This window comes from Pseudophryne corroboree, chromosome 4 (assembly GCF_028390025.1).
Source record: "Pseudophryne corroboree isolate aPseCor3 chromosome 4, aPseCor3.hap2, whole genome shotgun sequence".
Classification (NCBI taxonomy): Eukaryota; Metazoa; Chordata; class Amphibia; order Anura; family Myobatrachidae; genus Pseudophryne; species Pseudophryne corroboree.
In genome coordinates this window covers 869,707,976-869,726,889 of record NC_086447.1, presented here as the reverse complement: position 1 = coordinate 869,726,889, position 18,914 = coordinate 869,707,976, and the positions used below count along the sequence as shown (strand labels likewise).

The window sequence follows — 18,914 nt, the reverse complement described above, 5'->3', positions numbered from 1 at the left end:
GCGGGTGGGAAGCATCCTCTCTCTCTCGGCAGCTCCCGGGGAGCCGGGCAGCGATGAGCATCCTGAGGACGCTCAACGCTGAACCCTCAATCTCCGAGATTGGATCGGGATTGGCCTCCCTAACCGGGACTGTCTGTATTACATGTGTCCTGAGAGTGAGGGGACACGGGGACTGTCTGTATTACATGTGTCCTGAGAGTGAGGAGACACCGGGACTGTCTGTATTACATGTGTCCTGATAGTGAGGAGGCACCAGGACTGTCTGTATTACATGTGTCCTGAGAGTGAGGAGACACCAGGACTGTCTGTATTACATGTGTCCTGTGAGTGAGGGGACACGGGGACTGTATGTATTACATGTGTCCTGAGAGTGAGTGGACACCAGGACTGTCTGTATTACATGTGTCCTGAGAGTGAGGGACAACGGGACTGTCTGTATTACATCTGTCCTGAGAGTGAGGAGACACCGGGACTGTCTGTATTACATGTGTCCTGAGAGTGAGGGAACACTGGGACTGTCTGTATTACATGTGTCCTGAGAGTGAGGAGACACCGGGACTGTCTGTATTACATGTGTCCTGAGAGTGAGGGAACACTGGGACTGTCTGTATTACATGTGCCCTGAGAGTGAGGCGGGAACACTGGGACTGTCTGTATTACATGTGTCCTGAGAGTGAGGACACACAGGGACTGTCTGTATTACATGTGTCCTGAGAGTGAGGGGATACCAGGACTGTCTGTATTACATGTGTCCTGAGAGTGAGGAGACACCAGGACTGTCTGTATTACATGTGTCCTGAGAGAGAGGGGACACTGGGACTGTCTGTATTACATGTGTCCTGAGAGTGAGGAGATACCAGGACTGTCTGTATTACATGTGTCCAGAGAGTGAGGGGACACCAGGACTGTCTGTATTACATGTGTCCTGAGAGTGAGGAGATACCAGGACTTTCTGTATTACATGTGTCCTGAGAGTGAGGGAACACTGGGACTGTCTGTATTACATGTGTCCTGAGAGTGAGGAGATACCAGGACTGTCTGTATTACATGTGTCCTGAGAGTGAGGGGACACCAGGACTGTCTGTATTACATGTGTCTTGAGAGTGAGGAGATACCAGGACTGTCTGTATTACATGTGTCCTGAGAGTGAGGAGATACCAGGACTGTCTGTATTACATGTGTCCTGAAAGTGAGGGAACACTGGGACGGTCTCTATTACATGTGTCCTGAGAGTGAGGAGACACCGGGACTGTCTGTATTACATGTGTCCTGAGAGTGAGGAGACACCGGGACTGTCTCTATTACATGTGTCCTGAGAGTGAGGGGACACCGGGACTGTGTCTATTACATGTGTCCTGAGAGTGAGGAGACACCGGGACTGTCTGTATTACATGTGTCCTGAGAGTGAGGAGACACCAGGACTGTCTGTATTACATGTGTCCTGAGAGTGAGGAGACACCGGGACTGTCTCTATTACATGTGTCCTGAGAGTGAGGAGACACCGGGACTGTCTGTATTACATGTGTCCTGAGAGTGAGGGAACACCGGGACTGTCTCTATTACATGTGTCCTGAGAGTGAGGGGATACCGGGACTGTCTCTATTACATGTGTCCTGAGAGTGAGGAGACACCGGGACTGTCTGTATTACATGTGTCCTGAGAGTGAGGAGACACCAGCACTGTCTGTATTACATGTGTCCTGAGAGTGAGGAGACACCGGGACTGTCTCTATTACATGTGTCCTGAGAGTGAGGAGACACCTCCTGAGTTTATGAAGTTGTTGCCTCATATATGCGTTTCTCACAGATGAGAGAGATAAATGATAACTCTGATACACAGCCAGAGGATACAGCTGACAAGCTTCTGTAACCCATAGAGCCGCCCTGTAATCTGCCACGTGTCTAGGAGTTGTTACATGAATAATGAAGCATAGCTATGAGTTACTTGGGAGTGAGTCCATGGATACATCACAATTCAATTTAGATTTATGACTATGGCATACTTGCCTACTCTCCCGGAATGGCCGGGAGGCTCCCGAAAAATCGGGTGACCCTCCCGGCCCCCTGTAAGAGCAGGCAAGTCTCCCGATTTCGGGAGTCCCCCCATGCCCAGCCGCCCACTTAGAGAGTAATGTGGGCGGTCCGGGCAGGCGATGACGCGATTCTTGTTGAATCGCGTTATCGTAGCCACGGCCCCTGCTGGACAATACCGGAAATAGCGGCATTACACAGCGGGGGGCGTGGTTTACATGACGCGTCCCGCAGCCACGCCCCCATTCCGCCTCCGCCACCCCCCCCCCCACACACACACACACATCTGGCCCGCCCCCCTCTGCACTGCTCGTCGGAGCCCGCTCCCCTGCTGAGCCGACCTGGCTGCTCTCTCCCGGAGAGAGCAGCCAAAAAGTCAGCAAGTGTGGACTATGGCTGATGTTATAGGGTGTTTACCTCATGATCATTAGGTTACATTAAGGCACAGATTTATTAAGTCTCGGAGAGTGATTAATTGCACTGTGATAAAGTACCAACCAATCAGCTCCAAACTGTCATTTTTCAAACACAGCCTGTAACATGGCAGTTAGGAGCTGATTGGTTGGTACTTTATCACCATGCAATTTATCACTCTCGAAGGCTTGATAAATCTGGGCCTTAGTATTTGTACATTCTTTTGTATTTACCTGTGGAGATTACCATAGGGAGGAACAGGCTGGTACTATCCAGGCTTCATTACTATGGACTCTATTTCTTATTGTGGCCTCAGTGTTAATACTTTTGACCCCTTATTTAAAGGGCCCTTGGTCTGGTCCTTGTATTGCTGTAACTGTGGGCCAGAATCAGAGGTGCACCCAATGCCAATTTGGACGCTGCTGGCCGATGGCTTTAGTACTTTCCATGCGTCTGGGTAACACTGCGCATGTGCCACCATGGCCTTGCAATGGCAGTCGCAGACAGGATTTAGGGGGAGATGTACTCTGCAGTGATAAAAGTGGAGAAGTTGCCCATGGCAACCAATCAGCTGCTCTCTATACTTTTATGGTATGCAAATTATAAATGTTACATCAATGCTGATAGGTTGCCATGGGCAACTTCTCCGCTGGCTCACTTCTCCACTTTTATCACTGCTTAGTACATCTCCCCCTAAGGTGCAGAGTGATTGACAGACAGCGGCCATTTGTGGGAGGTATCAGGGAGTGGTGACAAAAACGCTGGCATATCATGACCCTTTTCAGGGCAAGTATCTGCCAGCGACTGCGTCTGCCTATGCAGAGTCACTGGTTCTGGCGTCTTAGTTTAAGCAGCCGTTCTGGGACACCTGAGGCTTGCTCAGAGGTCTGATGTACGACTGATCAATGTTACTGATATTGGGGGTCAATCCGAATTGATCGTAGCCCTGCAAAATTTTGCAGGGCTACGATCATGACAATAGACATGCGGGGGGACGCCTAGCATAGGGCTATCCCGCCCCGCATGTCAGTGCCGCCCCCCCCTACCCCCGCAGAAGTGCAAAAGCTTTGCACTTTAGGAGTAGCTCTAGCTAAAGCTGCGCTGGCCGGGAGCTACTCGTCGCTCCCCGGCCCGCAGCGGCTGCGTGTGACATCACGCAGCCGCTGCAGCCCGCCCCCTGCACGGTCCGGCCATGCCCCCATAACGGCGGCCAAACACCGCCGTGCTGCCCCCTCCCGTCCAGCAACTGCCTCTGCCTGTCAATCAGGCAGAGGCGATCGCGGAGAAACGACGGCCTTTGGCCGTTCGGCATGCGCCGGGGCACTGCAGAGACTGCACATGCGCAATTCCGACCCAAGTGCTGCACTGCGATAAACTGCAGCGAGCAATCGGGTCGGAATGACCCCCATTGTCTCTTCGTAAGACGCAGATCTGAGATGTCGATAGTGAACATCTCACTACACAACCCAGTGTCTGCCACATTTGCTAATTTTCGCACAGCCAATTTTTCACGCATGCACTTCATCAGGCCATCTGTACTCACATTAGTAGTCCATGTATAACCCAATCCTAGATTAGCCACTGGATAGTCCAATCAAAATATAACTCTGTCCCTGAACTGTCTGTCAGTCCCCAATTGCTATTGTTCAATTCTCAAGTAGCTTCTACTTCACACTCATACTGTAGTTAATTTAATTAATTAATTAATTGATGGCTTCAAGTTTTTTGTACCTTAATTTCATAACAGAATTTATATAGCTATGTGCTATGAGCTTACTCCCTATGTTGAGAAAATAAGGTCCTACCTCTGAGGCGGTGGTGGAGGAGAACACAGAGACATCGTATGTCCAGCCATGGTGACATCCCTCCACTAGGGACTCATTGACCATCTTCTGGGACCTGTTCAGTAGCAGGTGAGGCTGTGCCTGGGAATACATGGTACAAGAACTGAAGGTCCCATCGGCCTCTCTGGGGATGTTGATGAGTAGAAGTTCTTCCTGGCTCAGGTTCCCCGTGTTCTCCAGGTTGGGAATGGCACAGTGGTGGGGTGGAACAGCTGAGATGAAGATATGTTGTAGGAAGTGGAGTGGGATGATGATTCGGGGGATGCAGAGGATTAGTAAGGTGAGGACTTGGAATCTACCAAACCCACCAGCCTCAATGAGCAAATCATCAAAATTCAGCTTTTTGGCAGCAGAGTCAGAGTTGAGGGGAAATGCTACTAAATCCATAGTTTGCTGGAAGAATGAACATAGATGAATGATAGCCTAAAATGTTACTGAAGCAATGAGGAGATCCAGCTTTTCCTCCTTGACTCTTCAAGAACTAGCAATGGTCCACAAGGTGCTGACTCTGTAACTCGACATAGTTCCAAAGTCTTGTACTGGGATGTTGTGTAAGTTGCTTACACCAGATAACTGCCAAAACCCTGTCCAATCCAGTAGATTTGTGCCTGACCCGGAGAGGGAGTCCTGCAGACAGTATACCTCCCCTTTATGTCTTACATATCCTTATTGTTTGCTTATCTCTGCTCATACTCTGACATCTGACAGGAGTCACACTTCACAGGAGTGAGGAGTCATCCAGCTTAATACAGAGAAAATGTACTTCATTGTATAGGTTACCAGTAATGAGGACAGAGCGTTCTCTTATACAGGATCTTCACATTATTTTATCACTCATTATAAATTGCAGGTCTCCTCCTAATTTGGATAATAGCAAGCAATCAACCATTAGATAAGACAAGTCGAAGGATCAACAAAGGGAAAGAAACTCTCTTCATGGGCGAACTATTAAAGACTGCAGTTAAAACTTTTAATTATGTCTTAATAAGATATAAAAGATGTCACAAATATATTAAAGCTCCATTTATTAAAATTATTTTTACTAAAATAATGTGGTAAAGGGCGTTTTCAAACCCTTTAATTTACTTTTTTTTTTTTAGTAATCCACATCGCATACCCCATATTTATAATGGGAAATGGCAAATTTACTAAAAAAAAAAAAATTTTTTTTAAAATACCGCAGTGTGCCCTGTGATAATCTCGTCAGCTCAGGGCAGCACTGCAATAGGCATGCATTTGCCCGGCTTTCTCTGCCCCTTGCAGAGAGAGCTGAGCGGGGACCCGGCAGTGTGATCAACTCTGTGTGTACAATGGACATACAAGCTGATCACAGTGTAAAAAGAAAAAGAAAAAAAGTGACCCCCCCCCAAAAAAAACATACTCGCCTGTCCAGGGAGCCGGTGTCCACTGCTCCGCCGAGGGCTGCCTGGCACTGGGTACCCCATATGCTGCGCTGTGACCCTGGTACAGTAAAGTGATGCTGCAAAACGGCAGCGCACTTTACATCATCGGGGGTCACCGCAACACACACGATCCGGCGCCTGGCAGCTCAGCAGGAGCAGTGTGGACCGGCTCCCTTGACTGGTAAATATATTGGCCTGCAGGGTGTCCGCTGCACAGGGGGGTAATGGCGATAGCGGTGGGGGCGGCGCATGCGCAGCAGGACATCAGGGTATTTTTTATGAAAAATACCCCAATGATGCTGCGGAGTGTCATCGCAGGGATAGAGCTTGCTTGCAAGCTCTGTCCCTGCATGCGATAATTGATACATCCCTTCGATGTAACCAGTTATAGCGATGCAAGTTTGGGTGATTTTGTCATCCAAGGATGCGGATGGTGATAAATAGGCCCCTAAGTAATGTAAATTAATGTAAGCAGTGCCGTTAATAGACATTTTAGCGCTGTGTGCAAGAAACAGCATTGGTGCCCCCCCTTCCCATATACAAGACAGTGCCAGTGCGCTCTGTAAGCGTGCACAAAATATGTAGGGGCTTGGCTTCATTGGGAAGGAGAATGGCCACAGAGCTCCCTTATACACATAATGGCAGGCTGAGGTCCCTTTTACACAGCAGGTAGAGTCCCTTTTTACTCATCATGGCAGGCAGCAGGGGTGGATTGGCCATAGGATGCACCATGAAGAATCCTGGTAGGCTGATGTGTCTGTGGGGCCTGTTTTGTGTGTTGTCATGTGGCCCCAGCCCACACATGACAGGAAGCCCACCGCACTCAGTACACTGCACTGTCCACATTCATCCTGTTATTCCATCTGTGCAGTACAGAAACTCTGCCATCCAGTGATGCTGCCATGGCTACACTGTATGTTATTCCTTTTGTGCTGCCTGCCCATGTTGGGCCACTTCTACAAAATAGTACAGGGCCACTTTTAGTTCCCAATCTGCCCCTGGTGCCGCCTTTGCATACAATCAGGCCCTATAAGGAGGGATTCCGCCTGCCTCATCAGAATACACCTCCATTAGGGCTGCTTCCATAAATTTCCCGGGCTGGTTTTCCATCCCAACCTGCCTCTGGCAGGCAGAGTCCCCTTTTCACACATTACAGCAGCAGAGTCCCATTTTTACACAATACGGCAGCAGAGTCCCCATTTTTACACATTACAGCAGCAGAGTCCCCTTTTTACACATTACAGCAGGTAGAGTCCCCCTTATACACATAACAGCAGTCAGAGTCCCCCTTTTACACATAACAGCAGGCAGAGTCAGATTTTTACACATTAGGCAGGCAGAGTACCCCTTTTTTACACATTAGTCAGGCAGAGTCCCCTTTTTACACAGTACGGCAATAGAGTCCTCCTTTTTACACATTACGGCAGCAGAGTCCCCCTTTTTTACACACTATGGCAGCAGAGTCCCCCTTTTTTACAGACTATGGCAGCAGAGTCCCTCTTTTTACACATTATGGCAGGCAGAGACCCCCCTTTTTGCATATTAGTCAGGCAGAGTCCCCTTTTTACACAATACGGCAATAGAGTCCTCCTTTTTACACATTACGGCAGCAGAGTCCCCCTTTTTTACACACTATGGCAGCAGAGTCCCCCTTTTTTACAGACTATGGCAGCAGAGTCCCTCTTTTTACACATTATGGCAGGCAGAGACCCCCCTTTTTACATATTAGTCAGGCAAAGTCATCCTTTTACATATTATGGCAGCACAGTCCCCATTTTTTACACATTATGGCAGCAGAGTCCCTCTTTTTTTTACACATTATGGCAGCAGAGTCCCTCTTTTTACACATTACAGCAGGCAGAGTCTCCCTTTTTACATATTAGGCAGGCAGAGTCCCCTTTTACACATTATGGCAGCAGAGTCCTCTAAAAGAGCAGTAGGCAGGCAGAGTCCACTAAAAGAGCAATGTGAAGTGGGACATACCTCACAGCTGTTCTTGAAGTGTGCACAAAGTACTGACTGAGCAGGATAACTATCTGCCCAGCAGACTGCCCCACCAGTTGGCTACACCTTATATATATATATTTTTTTTTATTTTATTTTTTTTATTTGTGTATGTATGTATATATATATATATATATATATATACAGGTTGAGACTCCCATATCCAAAATAATTGGGATCAGAAGTATTTTGGATATAGGCTTTTTCCGTATTTTGGAATACTTGCATACCATAATGAGACATCATGGCGATGGGACCCAAGTCTAAGCACAGAATGCATTTATGTTTCATATACACCTTATACACACAGCCTGAAGGTCATTTAATACAATATTTTTAATAACTTTGCGTATTAAACAAAGTTTGTGTACATTGAGCCATCAGAAAATAAAGGTTTCACTATCACACTCTCACTCAAAAAATTCCGTATTTCGGAATGTTCCGTATTTCGGAATATTTGGATATGGGATACTCAACCTGTATATATATGTGTACCTCCTATATATTTGCCTTAGTCTGTGACTCTGTGCCCGTAACGCTGGGCGGAGTCACAGAGCTGAGAGGAGTCAACTGCATCTGCTGCAGGGAGCTACCCCATACTCAGCAGTGACGTGCGGTGAGGTCACTGGTTGGGGAGGCACTGACAGCTAACAAGCCCCCCCCCCCCCCCCCGAAAAAAAAAAAAGTGTGGTCCCCCAACACATCAGGAAAACCAGCACTAGGCAGAACCAGCCAGGGGGAGTAATGCCATAGCAGGGGAGACACTCAGTGTGGGGTCCCCCTGCCATAACATTAATCTGCCCCCCAGCCAGTCAGCCCAGGGTTGGAATTCCTCGGAAAGTGGGAACCCCAAAAAATAAAAATGGGGTCCCCCCTCCCGAGCAATAACCAGCACTGGGCTGATAGCCCAGTGCTATGCCCCGCACCCCTGGTGGCGGTGGGTGCGGGGTTCATTGTGTGTTAATATTGCTCTTTACAGGTGGCCTACAGGTCCCAGCAAGCCTGCCCCAGCATGCTGGCACTTGGAGAACCACAAGTGCCAGCATGCCCGGACATAAAGGGCCTGCTGGCACCTGTAGTCCACCTGCAAAGAATAGTAATATTGTTCTTTACAGGTAGCCTACAGGTCCCAGCAAGCCTGCCCCAGCATGCTGGCACTTGGAGAACCACAAGTGCCAGCATGCCCGGACATAAAGGGCCCGCTGGCACCTGTAGTCCACCTATAAAGAAAATATTAAAATAAAACTCCACACGTCTTGAAAAGAAGCTTTATTAATCTGGGTCTTCACCTGGGGGCGGCGGCCTTTAAGCTCTTTTGCGTGGCCGCCGCCTTCCCAGGGCTTCCGGCGTCTTCACCTGGGGGGCGCCACCCCCCCAGGGCTTCCAGCGTCTTCACCTGGTGGGCGGCGGCTACTAAGCTCTTTTGCATAGCCGCCGCCCAGCCAGGACTTCCGGCCGTCTTCTTTCTTCAGGAGCTCTTCACTGCTCCTCCTCCGCCGTCGGACTGACTCTCCTCCACCTCACGCTGACTTATATAAGTCAGCCGGGGGGCGGGGCGATGACGCGGCAAGCCGTGATTGGCTCGCGGCGGCCATCTTGAATTTCAAAAATGACGCTGAGGCGCCATTTTTGAAACTGGAACCGCTCCGCTGCCAAACTCTGCAGGATCAAGGTAATTTTCCGCCGCCGCAACCCGCCGCCTGCTCCACCGCCGCCCGCACCACCGCCGCATCCCGCCGCCCGCACCATCGCCGCATCCAGCCGCCCGCACCTCCTCCGCCAGCGTCGCCCACACAGTGATTGACAGCGGATCCAGTGACGGATCCGCTGGCCAATCACTGTGGCCTCACTGACAGGGACGTGATTTCATAGGTTGAAAGCACGTCCCTGTATGAAAGCGGCACCACTAATGGTGCCGCTTTCCCATATATTTTCAATGGGCTTTTACAGCCCATGGCTAGTCCCCGCCCGTGCCCGCCCCCCGCTCCCCATACTTTCCCCAGTGACAACGGGAGGCACCACGATCGGTGCCTCCCAAACACATAAAGAGAGGGGCAATGTAAAGAATAATATTAAGAAGATACATGTGACACAGAATATGTGTCATATGCATCTTCTTTGTATTATCTTAATCATTAATGACAGGGGAGGCACTGCCTCCCCTGACTGCACGTCCCTGATACCCAGTGCCAGCAGCAGTCAGGTGCAAGACCCTACCTTACAGTATAGGAGGTGAGGATGGCCACTAGCTGCCGGCTGCTGTGCCTGTCCCCCCCCCCCCCTCTCCCCCCCCAATCACCTGTGACAGCGGGCTGTGTGCTGTGCAGTGCGGGTCCTGAAAAGGAGGCGGAGCTATGGCGTCACGAGGGGAGGAGCTACACGGAATAGAGGGGCGGAGCTACACGGGACCAGACAGCTGAACAGTGGTGGAATCAGCATTGCAGTGACGGCCAGCCAGACTTGGTAACAGGGCCGTTTCTAGACAATTTGGCTCCCAGTGCGAGATTTGAAAATGCGCCCCCCCCCCCCATTGCTATTAAAAAAAATTGTGTGCCCCCCCATATAGCTATTAAAAAAAAAGCATGTGCGCGCGCTCCCGACAAGGGTGTGTGGCCTGATTACAATGGGTGTGGTGTCATTAAAGTGGGCGTGGCCTCGTCTGATATCATCACGCCCACCACAGGGGGAGAAAAATAAAAAAAGTCCCCATTTTACACATTACAGCAGGCAAGTGTCCCCATTTTACACAGCGCGGCAGGCAGGTGTCCCCATTTTACACAGCGCGGCAGGCAGGTGTCCCCATTTTACAAAGTGCGGCAGGCAGGTATCCCCATTTTACACAGTATGGTAGGCAGATATCCCCATTTTACACAGTACGCAGGCAGGTGCCCCCATTTTACAAAGTGCGGCAGGCAGGTATCCCCATTTTACACAGTACGGCAGGCAGATATCCCCATTTTACACAGCGCGGCAGGCACGTGCCCCCATTTTACACAGCACGGCAGGCAGGTGTCCCCATTTTACAAAGTGCGGCAGGCAGATATCCCCATTTTACACAGTGCGGCAGGCAGGTATCCCCATTTTACACAGTGCGGCAGGCAGATATCCCCATTTTACACAGTACGCAGGCAGGTGCCCCCATTTTACACAGTGCGGCAAGCAGGTATTCCCATTTTGCACAGTACGGCAGGCAGATATCCCCATTTTACACAGCGCGGCAGGCACGTGCCCCCATTTTACACAGCACGGCAGGCAGGTGTCCCCATTTTACAAAGTGCAGCAGGCAGATATCCCCATTTTACACAATGCGGCAGGCAAGTGTCCCCATTTTACACAGCGCGGCAGGCAGGTGTCCCCATTTTACACAGCACGGCAGGCAGGTGTCCCCATTTTACAAAGTGCGGCAGGCAGATATCCCCATTTTACACAGTGCGGCAGGCAGGTATCCCCATTTTACACAGCGCGGCAGGCAGGTATCCCCATTTTACACAGCGCGGCAGGCACGTGCCCCCATTTTACACAGCACGGCAGGCAGGTGTCCCCATTTCACAAAGTGCGGCAGGCAGGTATCCCCATTTTACACAGTGCGGCAGGCAGATATCCCCATTTTACACAGTACGCAGGCATGTGCCCCCATTTTACACAGTGCGGCAGGCAGGTATCCCTATTTTACACAGTACGGCAGGCAGATATCCCCATTTTACACAGTACGCAGACAGGTGCCCCCATTTTACAAAGTGCGGCAGGCAGGTATCCCCATTTTACACAGTGCGGCAGGCAGGTATCCCCATTTTACACAGTGCGGCAGGCAGGTGTCAAGTGGGGGGGGGAAGGAAGGGGAGAGAGAGAAAGATAGAGATAATACTTACATCTTCCCGCTCTTCGGGTCCCGCCGCCTCACGTCCCTCGCGCCGGCCGCCTCCTCCTTCCAGGCTAATCTCCTCCCTCTCCCCGAGCGGAGCGCTCCTGCTCGGGGGGCGGGGCTTCGCGGAATGACGCGTTTGCGTCGTGACGTCACCACGCAAACGCGTCATTCCGCGAAACTCCGCCCCCCGAGCAGGAGCGCTCCGCTCGGGGAGAGGGAGGAGATTACGGACACACAAAGTGCCGCGGCGGGCGCCCCGTGCGGTTGCATGGCTCGCCCGCCGCTAGAAACGGCACTGCTTGGTAAGTGGAGGGTGAGAGAGAAATGTGTGTGTATGTGTGTATATAGTGGGGGTGTGTGTGTGTGTGTGTGTGTGTGTGTGTGTGTGTGTATAGTGGGAGGGGTGTGTGTGTGGGTGTGTGTGTGTGTATATAAGGTGGGGTGTGTGTGTTTGTATATATGTGTGAATTGTGTGTGTGTGAGGTATGTCTGTGTGTGCGCACTTTATGGACGCCACTGCTGGGGGGCCATTACATGCAAGGACGCTACTAATATAGGGGGGGCATTACGTATAAGGACGCTACTACTATAGGGAGGGCATTACGTATAAGGACGCTACTACTATAGGGGGGGCATTACGTATAAGGACGCTACTACTATAGGGGGGGCATTACGTATAAGGACGCTACTACTATAGGGGGGGATTACATATAAGGACGCTACTAATATAGGGGGGGCATTACGTATAAGGACGCTACTACTATAGGGGGGGCATTACGTATAAGGACGCTACTACTATAGGGGGGGCATTACGTATAAGGACGCTACTACTATGGGGGGGCATTACGTATAAGGACGCTACTACTATAGGGGGGCATTGCGTATAAGGAGGCTACTACTGGGGGGGCATTATGTATAAGGACTCTATTACTTCTGGGGGGCATTATGTATGAGGACGATGCTACTACTACTGGGAGGGCATTACATGTAAGGATGCTACTACTACTGGGGGGGCATTATGTATAAGGACGGTACTACTACTGGGGGCACATTATGTATAAGGATGCTACTACTACAGGGGTGGCATTACGTATAAGGACGCTACTATTACTGTTGGGGGGCATTACATATAACTGCTACTACTACTGGGGGGCATTACGTATAAGGACGCTACTACTACGGGTGGGGCATTACGTATAAGGATGCTACTATTACTGTTGTGGGGCATTACATATAACTGCTACTACTACTGGGGGGGCATTATGTATAAGGACACTACTACTATTGGGGGGGCATTATGTATAAGGACGCTACTACTACTGGGGGGGCATTATGTATAAGGATGCTACTACTACGGGGGGGGCATTATGTATAAGGACGCTACTATTACTGTTGGGGAGCATTACATATAACTGCTACTACTACTGGGGGGGCATTATGTATAAGGACACTACTACTATTGGGGGGGCATTACGTATATGGACGCTACTACTACGGGTGGGGCATTACGTATAAGGACGCTACTACTACGGGTGGGGCATTACGTATAACATGAATAAGATTGTGCTACATTGTGGCGTAATTTTAAATGGGGGTACTATTGTGTGGCCATGCCCCTTAGTTGTGAGACCACACCACTTTTCCCGATGCACAACAAAGGAATATGGGAGGGCGCAAAATTCATAGTTTGCAGGGGGGCGCCGAACACCCTAGCACCGGCCCTGGCCACCAGTAGCAAAAGTACACCACGGCCACTGACACTATCTGCAGGGAGGGGAACAGCGCTGATATGGAGGGTACTTGCAGGCAGCGAGTCGCCGCCTGCAGCTCCTCTCCCACCTACACACCATACCTGCCGCCTGACACCCACACCCCAGGGAGAAGGCGCTAGCTCAGGCACCGCAAGATCAGCATCTGCAGCATACACACAAGGGCTGCCATGCTCAGCGGCAAGCGGTGCGGAGCATGTGCAGCGGGACAGCGCCAGGACGGGACACGCACTAATCAACATTGCTGCTGGGCCGGAGCTCCCTCCGTCTGCAGCCTAAGGACGCGCGCCGCACCTCTCCAGGGAAACACCATGCCTGCCCGCCCACAGGGCTCCGGACGCTTACCTATGCTCCGCGATCACAGCAGCTGACGCTGCCAGGCAGGATGGAGGAATGACGCCTGTCAGACGGGGCGGACAGTGTGCGGCGGAACGGGGCCAGGAAGGAATGCTGACCACGACCCATTGCTGCTGGGTCTGAGCTCCCTCCCTCTGCAGTCACCATCTCACAGCAGCAGCCTGGAGGTTAGTGGCCACCACGACCCGCACATCCTTACCTCACACATACCTCACATACCTCACACATGAGAGCAAAGGTACACACACTGTGACATCACACCTGTAGCCCACCCCTATATCTGCTAAGTACTCCCCGTCACTATGCCCTGTCACCCTCATCCTGCTCTCTAACTGCCTGTCTGTGTACTGGCCTTCACCCCTCTTACACCATCACCAACCCTCACTAACTACCACAGAGACTATGTGCACTGATATCTGCCCCTCCACCACCTGCAGCGCCCCTGGACCCCTCCCCATCCCCCGCAAACCCCCGCACCTGCCCCTCCACCACCCGTGGCCCCCCACCCAGTGTCTTCCATACCCCTCCCCCATCTGCAGCAGCCCCTCCCCCATCCGCTGCACCCCCGGACCCATCCCCAACCGCAACACCTTCGGTCCCACTACCCCACCCGCAGCACTCACCCCACCACCAACCACTCCACCTGCGGACCCCCTACACCACCTGCTCCTCCACCACCTACAGCCTCTCCCGATCCACCGCACCCTCACCCCCCTCCCTCCCTCCCCCACCCGCAGCGCCTCCAGGCCCCCTACCTCACCCGCAACACCTGCACCCTTCTCCACCAGCAGTGCCTCCGGAACCCCTCCCCCATCCGCAACAGCCCCTCCCCCGCCTCCCCCACCCACAGCACCCCCACCCCTCCCGCATCCCCTGACCCCCTCCCCATCCGCTGAACCCTCGCACTCACCCCTCCCCCATCCGCTGCACCCACTGACCCATCCCCTACACCCCCACCTCTCCAGCAACCGCAACACCTTCGGACCCACTACCCCACCCTCAGCACCCACCCCTCCACCACCCACTGCACCTCCGGACCTCCTCCACCACCCGCTCCTCCACCACCTGCAGCCCCTCCCCATCCACCGCACCCCCACCCGCAGCGCCTCCAGGCCCCCTACCTCACCCGCAACACCTGCACCCTTCCACCCTGCAGCGCCTCTGGAACCCCTCCCTCATCCGCAACAGCCCCTCACCCGCCTCTCCCCCACCCACAGCACCTCACCTCTCCCACACTCCCGGACCACCTCCACCATCTGCTGCACCCCCGCACCCACCCCCTATCCCACCCGCGCACACACCCCTCCACCACCTGCAGCACCTCCAGACCCCCTCCCCCATCCACCGCAAATCCACACACCTGTCCCTCCACCACCCATGGCACCCCCACCCACAGCGCCTACGGACCCCACACCTCCACACACACGGACCCTCCCTCCTCCGGACCCCTAACCCCATTCACTGCACCCCCCCCTCTCCCACCCGCAACGCCTCCACACCTCCTACCCACCCGCCACACCCTTTCCCACCCGCAGTACCACTGGAACCCCTCCCCCATCCAGCCCAGCATCTGCCCCTCCCCCACCTGCCCCTCCCCCACACACAACGCCCCCCCGGCCCCCACCCCCGGTACCCACCCGCGGCGCCTCCAGACCCCCTATGCCACCCGCCCCTCCACCCCCACATCACCTCCGAAACCCCTCCCCCATCCGCCACACCCCGCATCTGGCTCTCCCCCGCCCGCTGCACCTTTGGATCCCCCACCCCACCCACGCAGCAGGCCCTTCCCAATCCGCATCGCCTACACCATTCGCAACAGCACCGCACCCGCCACTCCCCCACCCACGTTACCCCCGCATCCACCCCTCCCCCACCCACCACGCCCCCTGGACACCTCCCCCATCCACTGCACACCCGCACCCACCCCTTCCCCATCTGCAGTGCCTTCGGAACCCCTCCTCCATCCGCAACAGCCCTGCAGCTACCATCCCCCACCTGCGACACCCCTGCTCCTACCCCACCCACAGCGCCTTCATACCCCCTCCCCCATCCGCGGTCCCCACTCCCCAAACCCCTTCCTGTTGCAAGGGACTACGCCCCCTTCACCATCGGACGCCCTTTCATTGTGCAATATTCAAACACTAACAAAACTAGGAATGCAGGTAATACTCCATATATTGAACCCCAGAAAGGCGTGCAGGGGTTAAGGGGGCGTAGCCCCTTCCGACGGTGTGAAGAGCGCCCGTAGGGCGCGATGAAGCACCTAGTATATATATATATATATATCTGTATAGATAGATAGATAGATAGATAGATAGATAGATAGATAGATAGATATCTGTATATATCTGTATATATATATATATATATATATATATATGTGAGCCAGACATAAGTGATGATGGAGGAGGGACTCACCACAGCCAGTCCCTGTGTCAATACGTACAGCAGGGGATGGGGTCTGCGGGTGGTTGCTGCACTTTGTATGCCCCCACAGACTTATGTTTGGTGCCGGTGGGAGGTTGGGCAATAGCATTGCTGGGCTGGGTCAAGGCTGCTCCATAGAGTGCGCTGCAGTGGTGGACAGATAGGAGTGACCAGCACAGCACAGCTTCCCCTTCATGCCCGGCACCACAGGGAGGGACCGGACCAAGTAACAGGGTAAGGGAGGGGGAGCCGGTGAGGTGGTGGGAAAGGTAGGTGCGGCCAGTCTGTTAGGTTTTTTTTGTTAACCGGCAACTATAAAAAAGAATTAAATGGCACTTCTAATACTTTTTTCACTCCCTAATCCACGAGGTCCCTCTGTCCTTGGGGCCCTATACGTTTATCCCCTTTGACACCCCCCTACCCTGTCGCTGAGCCTTGCAGTTCACTCTGGGTCTCAGGAGTCCGGGCAGAGGGAGGGGACGGAGAGTGCGGGCATGCAGCTGCACATTAGTATTATCAGCGAGAGAAGGAGCCGGGGCTTGGGCGCTCCCCTCCTCAGGCAGAGCTGCAGATAACCAGCGGCGATGGCGGGCGGTAGTGTGGCATGGCCCAGCGGGTGCCTGCAGAGATTTTTCCGCCCCACATCGCATTGCGCTGTGTGCAAAGCACCTCTCGCCCATAGCTAGTTACGGCCCTGAATGTAAGTTGTTATAAAGTGACATGAGTAAAGTGAGGTACATATTTATTAACATTATTTTTACTAAAATAATGTGAAAAGGGTGTTTTTGTTTTCACACCCTTTTCACATTATTTTAGTATCACCTGAATGTATTAAAGGACATTTGGAGCAGTTTTCATGAAAAACTGCTCCAAACCCTTTGATTGTCATTTTTTTTTAGTAACCCACGTACTTATAATGGAAAATGTGATGTGGCCGAATTTACCCCCCAAAACATATGTAAAAAACATACCGCAGTGTGCCCTGTGATAATCTCGCCAGCTCAGGCTGGCGAGATCACAGGGCAGCACTGCGACCTGCACCCTTTGCCCAGATTTCTCTGCCCCCAGGCAGAGAAAGCTGAGCGGGGACCAGGCTCCAGTGATCAGCTCTGTGGACACATAAGCTGATCACAGTGTAAAAAAAGTAAAAAAAAAAGTAAAAAAGCCCCCATACTTACCAGCCCCAGGAGACGGTGTCCGCTGCTCCGGTGTCCACTGCTGGGCGCCAGGTCCCCCATATCCTGTGCTGTGACCCCGATGCAGTAAAGTGACAGCGCAGAAGAAGGACCTGGCGCCTGGCAGCGCTCACCATGTGATGTAATCAATTATCGCAGTGCGAGTTTGCTCGATTTTATCACCTGTCGAGTTTATCACCTGTGAAAAGACACAGGGGTCTATTTATCACCATCCGCTTCTGATGATGTGGATGACAGGTGATAAACTCGACCAATCTCTCACTGCGATAATTGAGTATATCGCCTGGATGTATCAATTATCGCATGCAGTAACAGAACTTGCGAGAAAGCTCTGTCCCTCTTCACAGCTACAAGCATTGGGGTACTTTTCATAAAATATACCCTGATGGCCTGCTGCGCATGTGCCGCTGCCCGTCGCAACTGCGCCCGGGGTCCCCCCCACATCGCGACTACCCCCTCGCCGTATAGAGCACCTTCCCCCCTGGATTCATACTTACCAGTCTCAGGAGCCTGTGACCGCTGCTCTGGTGAGCGCTGCCGGGCGCCGGGTCATTCTTCTGCGCTGCTACCCGTGGTGCTGTAAAGTGAGCTGCTGTTTTGCTGCATCACTTTACTGCACTGGGGTCACAGTGCAGCATATGGGGGACCTGACGCCTGCCGGAGCAGCGGACACTGGCTCCTGGGGCTGGCAGTGGTTAGTATTTTTTTTTTACTTTTTTTTACACTGTGATCAGTTTTATGCGTCCATCGGACACACAGAGCTGATCACTGGAGCCTGGTCCCCGCTCAGCTTTCTCTGCCAGAGGGAGAGAAAGCTGGGCAAAGGGTGCAGATCGCAGTGCTGCCTTTTGATCTCGCCAGCCTAACCTATTAGTAAATTCGGCCACATCGCATTTCACATTCTAAGTATGGGGAATACGATGTAGATTACAAAAAAAAAGACAAGTAATAGGGTTTGGAGCAGTTTTTCAAGAATACTGCTCCAAATGCCCTTTAATGCATTCAGGTGATACTAAAGTAGTGTGAAAAGGGTGTGAAAACACCCCTTTTCACATTATTTTAGTAAAAATAATGTTAATAAATAGGCCTCTAAATTAACAGATGCAGATATACTTATCCCCTGTGTGTAGATGCAGACCTACCTATTATTCTCATCCCGTGTGCAGATGCAGACCTGCCTATTGTGCCATAGTACAGATTTCCAGTTCAGATTATGAGACATTATAATGCCCACCAATTAATTCTATACCACATTACAATAAGCAAGTCAGGAGGCATAACTAGATATATTGAAGGCCCCAAGGCCAGGGCCGAAACTAGGATTTCCATCACCGGGGGCAAAGCATTAATTTGGCGCCTCCGCCCCCCCCCCCCCCCATCCCCCCCCTCAAAAAAAAAAATCCCGTCAGACTAAAATAATCAGATTATCAAATTTTTTAGAAAAGTGGATACTATTGGACAATGCCTCAATGATGTGCCTCAAGTGCCCTATGCGTCACATGCCCCACCAGTGTGTTCAACTGCGTTCTCCTCTGTGTGTCCCCATACATTGCACCATATCATAACACTTCACTGCACTACATTTCCCTATCCACTGCACTACAT

The 18,914-nt window shown here is 52.1% G+C and overlaps 1 protein-coding gene across 1 annotated transcript in view; it reads right to left on the bottom strand.

Annotated features, from left to right (window-relative positions):
- LOC134911016 (solute carrier family 22 member 7-like) overlaps nucleotides 1-4,675 on the bottom strand; it is a 55,355-nt gene extending 50,680 nt beyond the window's left edge. Inside the window, exon 1 of the mRNA XM_063919408.1 lies at nucleotides 4,250-4,675. Within this exon, the coding sequence (XP_063775478.1) occupies nucleotides 4,250-4,675 (426 nt within the window). The remainder of the gene's footprint in view (nucleotides 1-4,249) is intronic.
- Between the last annotated feature and the right edge of the window lie 14,239 nt (nucleotides 4,676-18,914).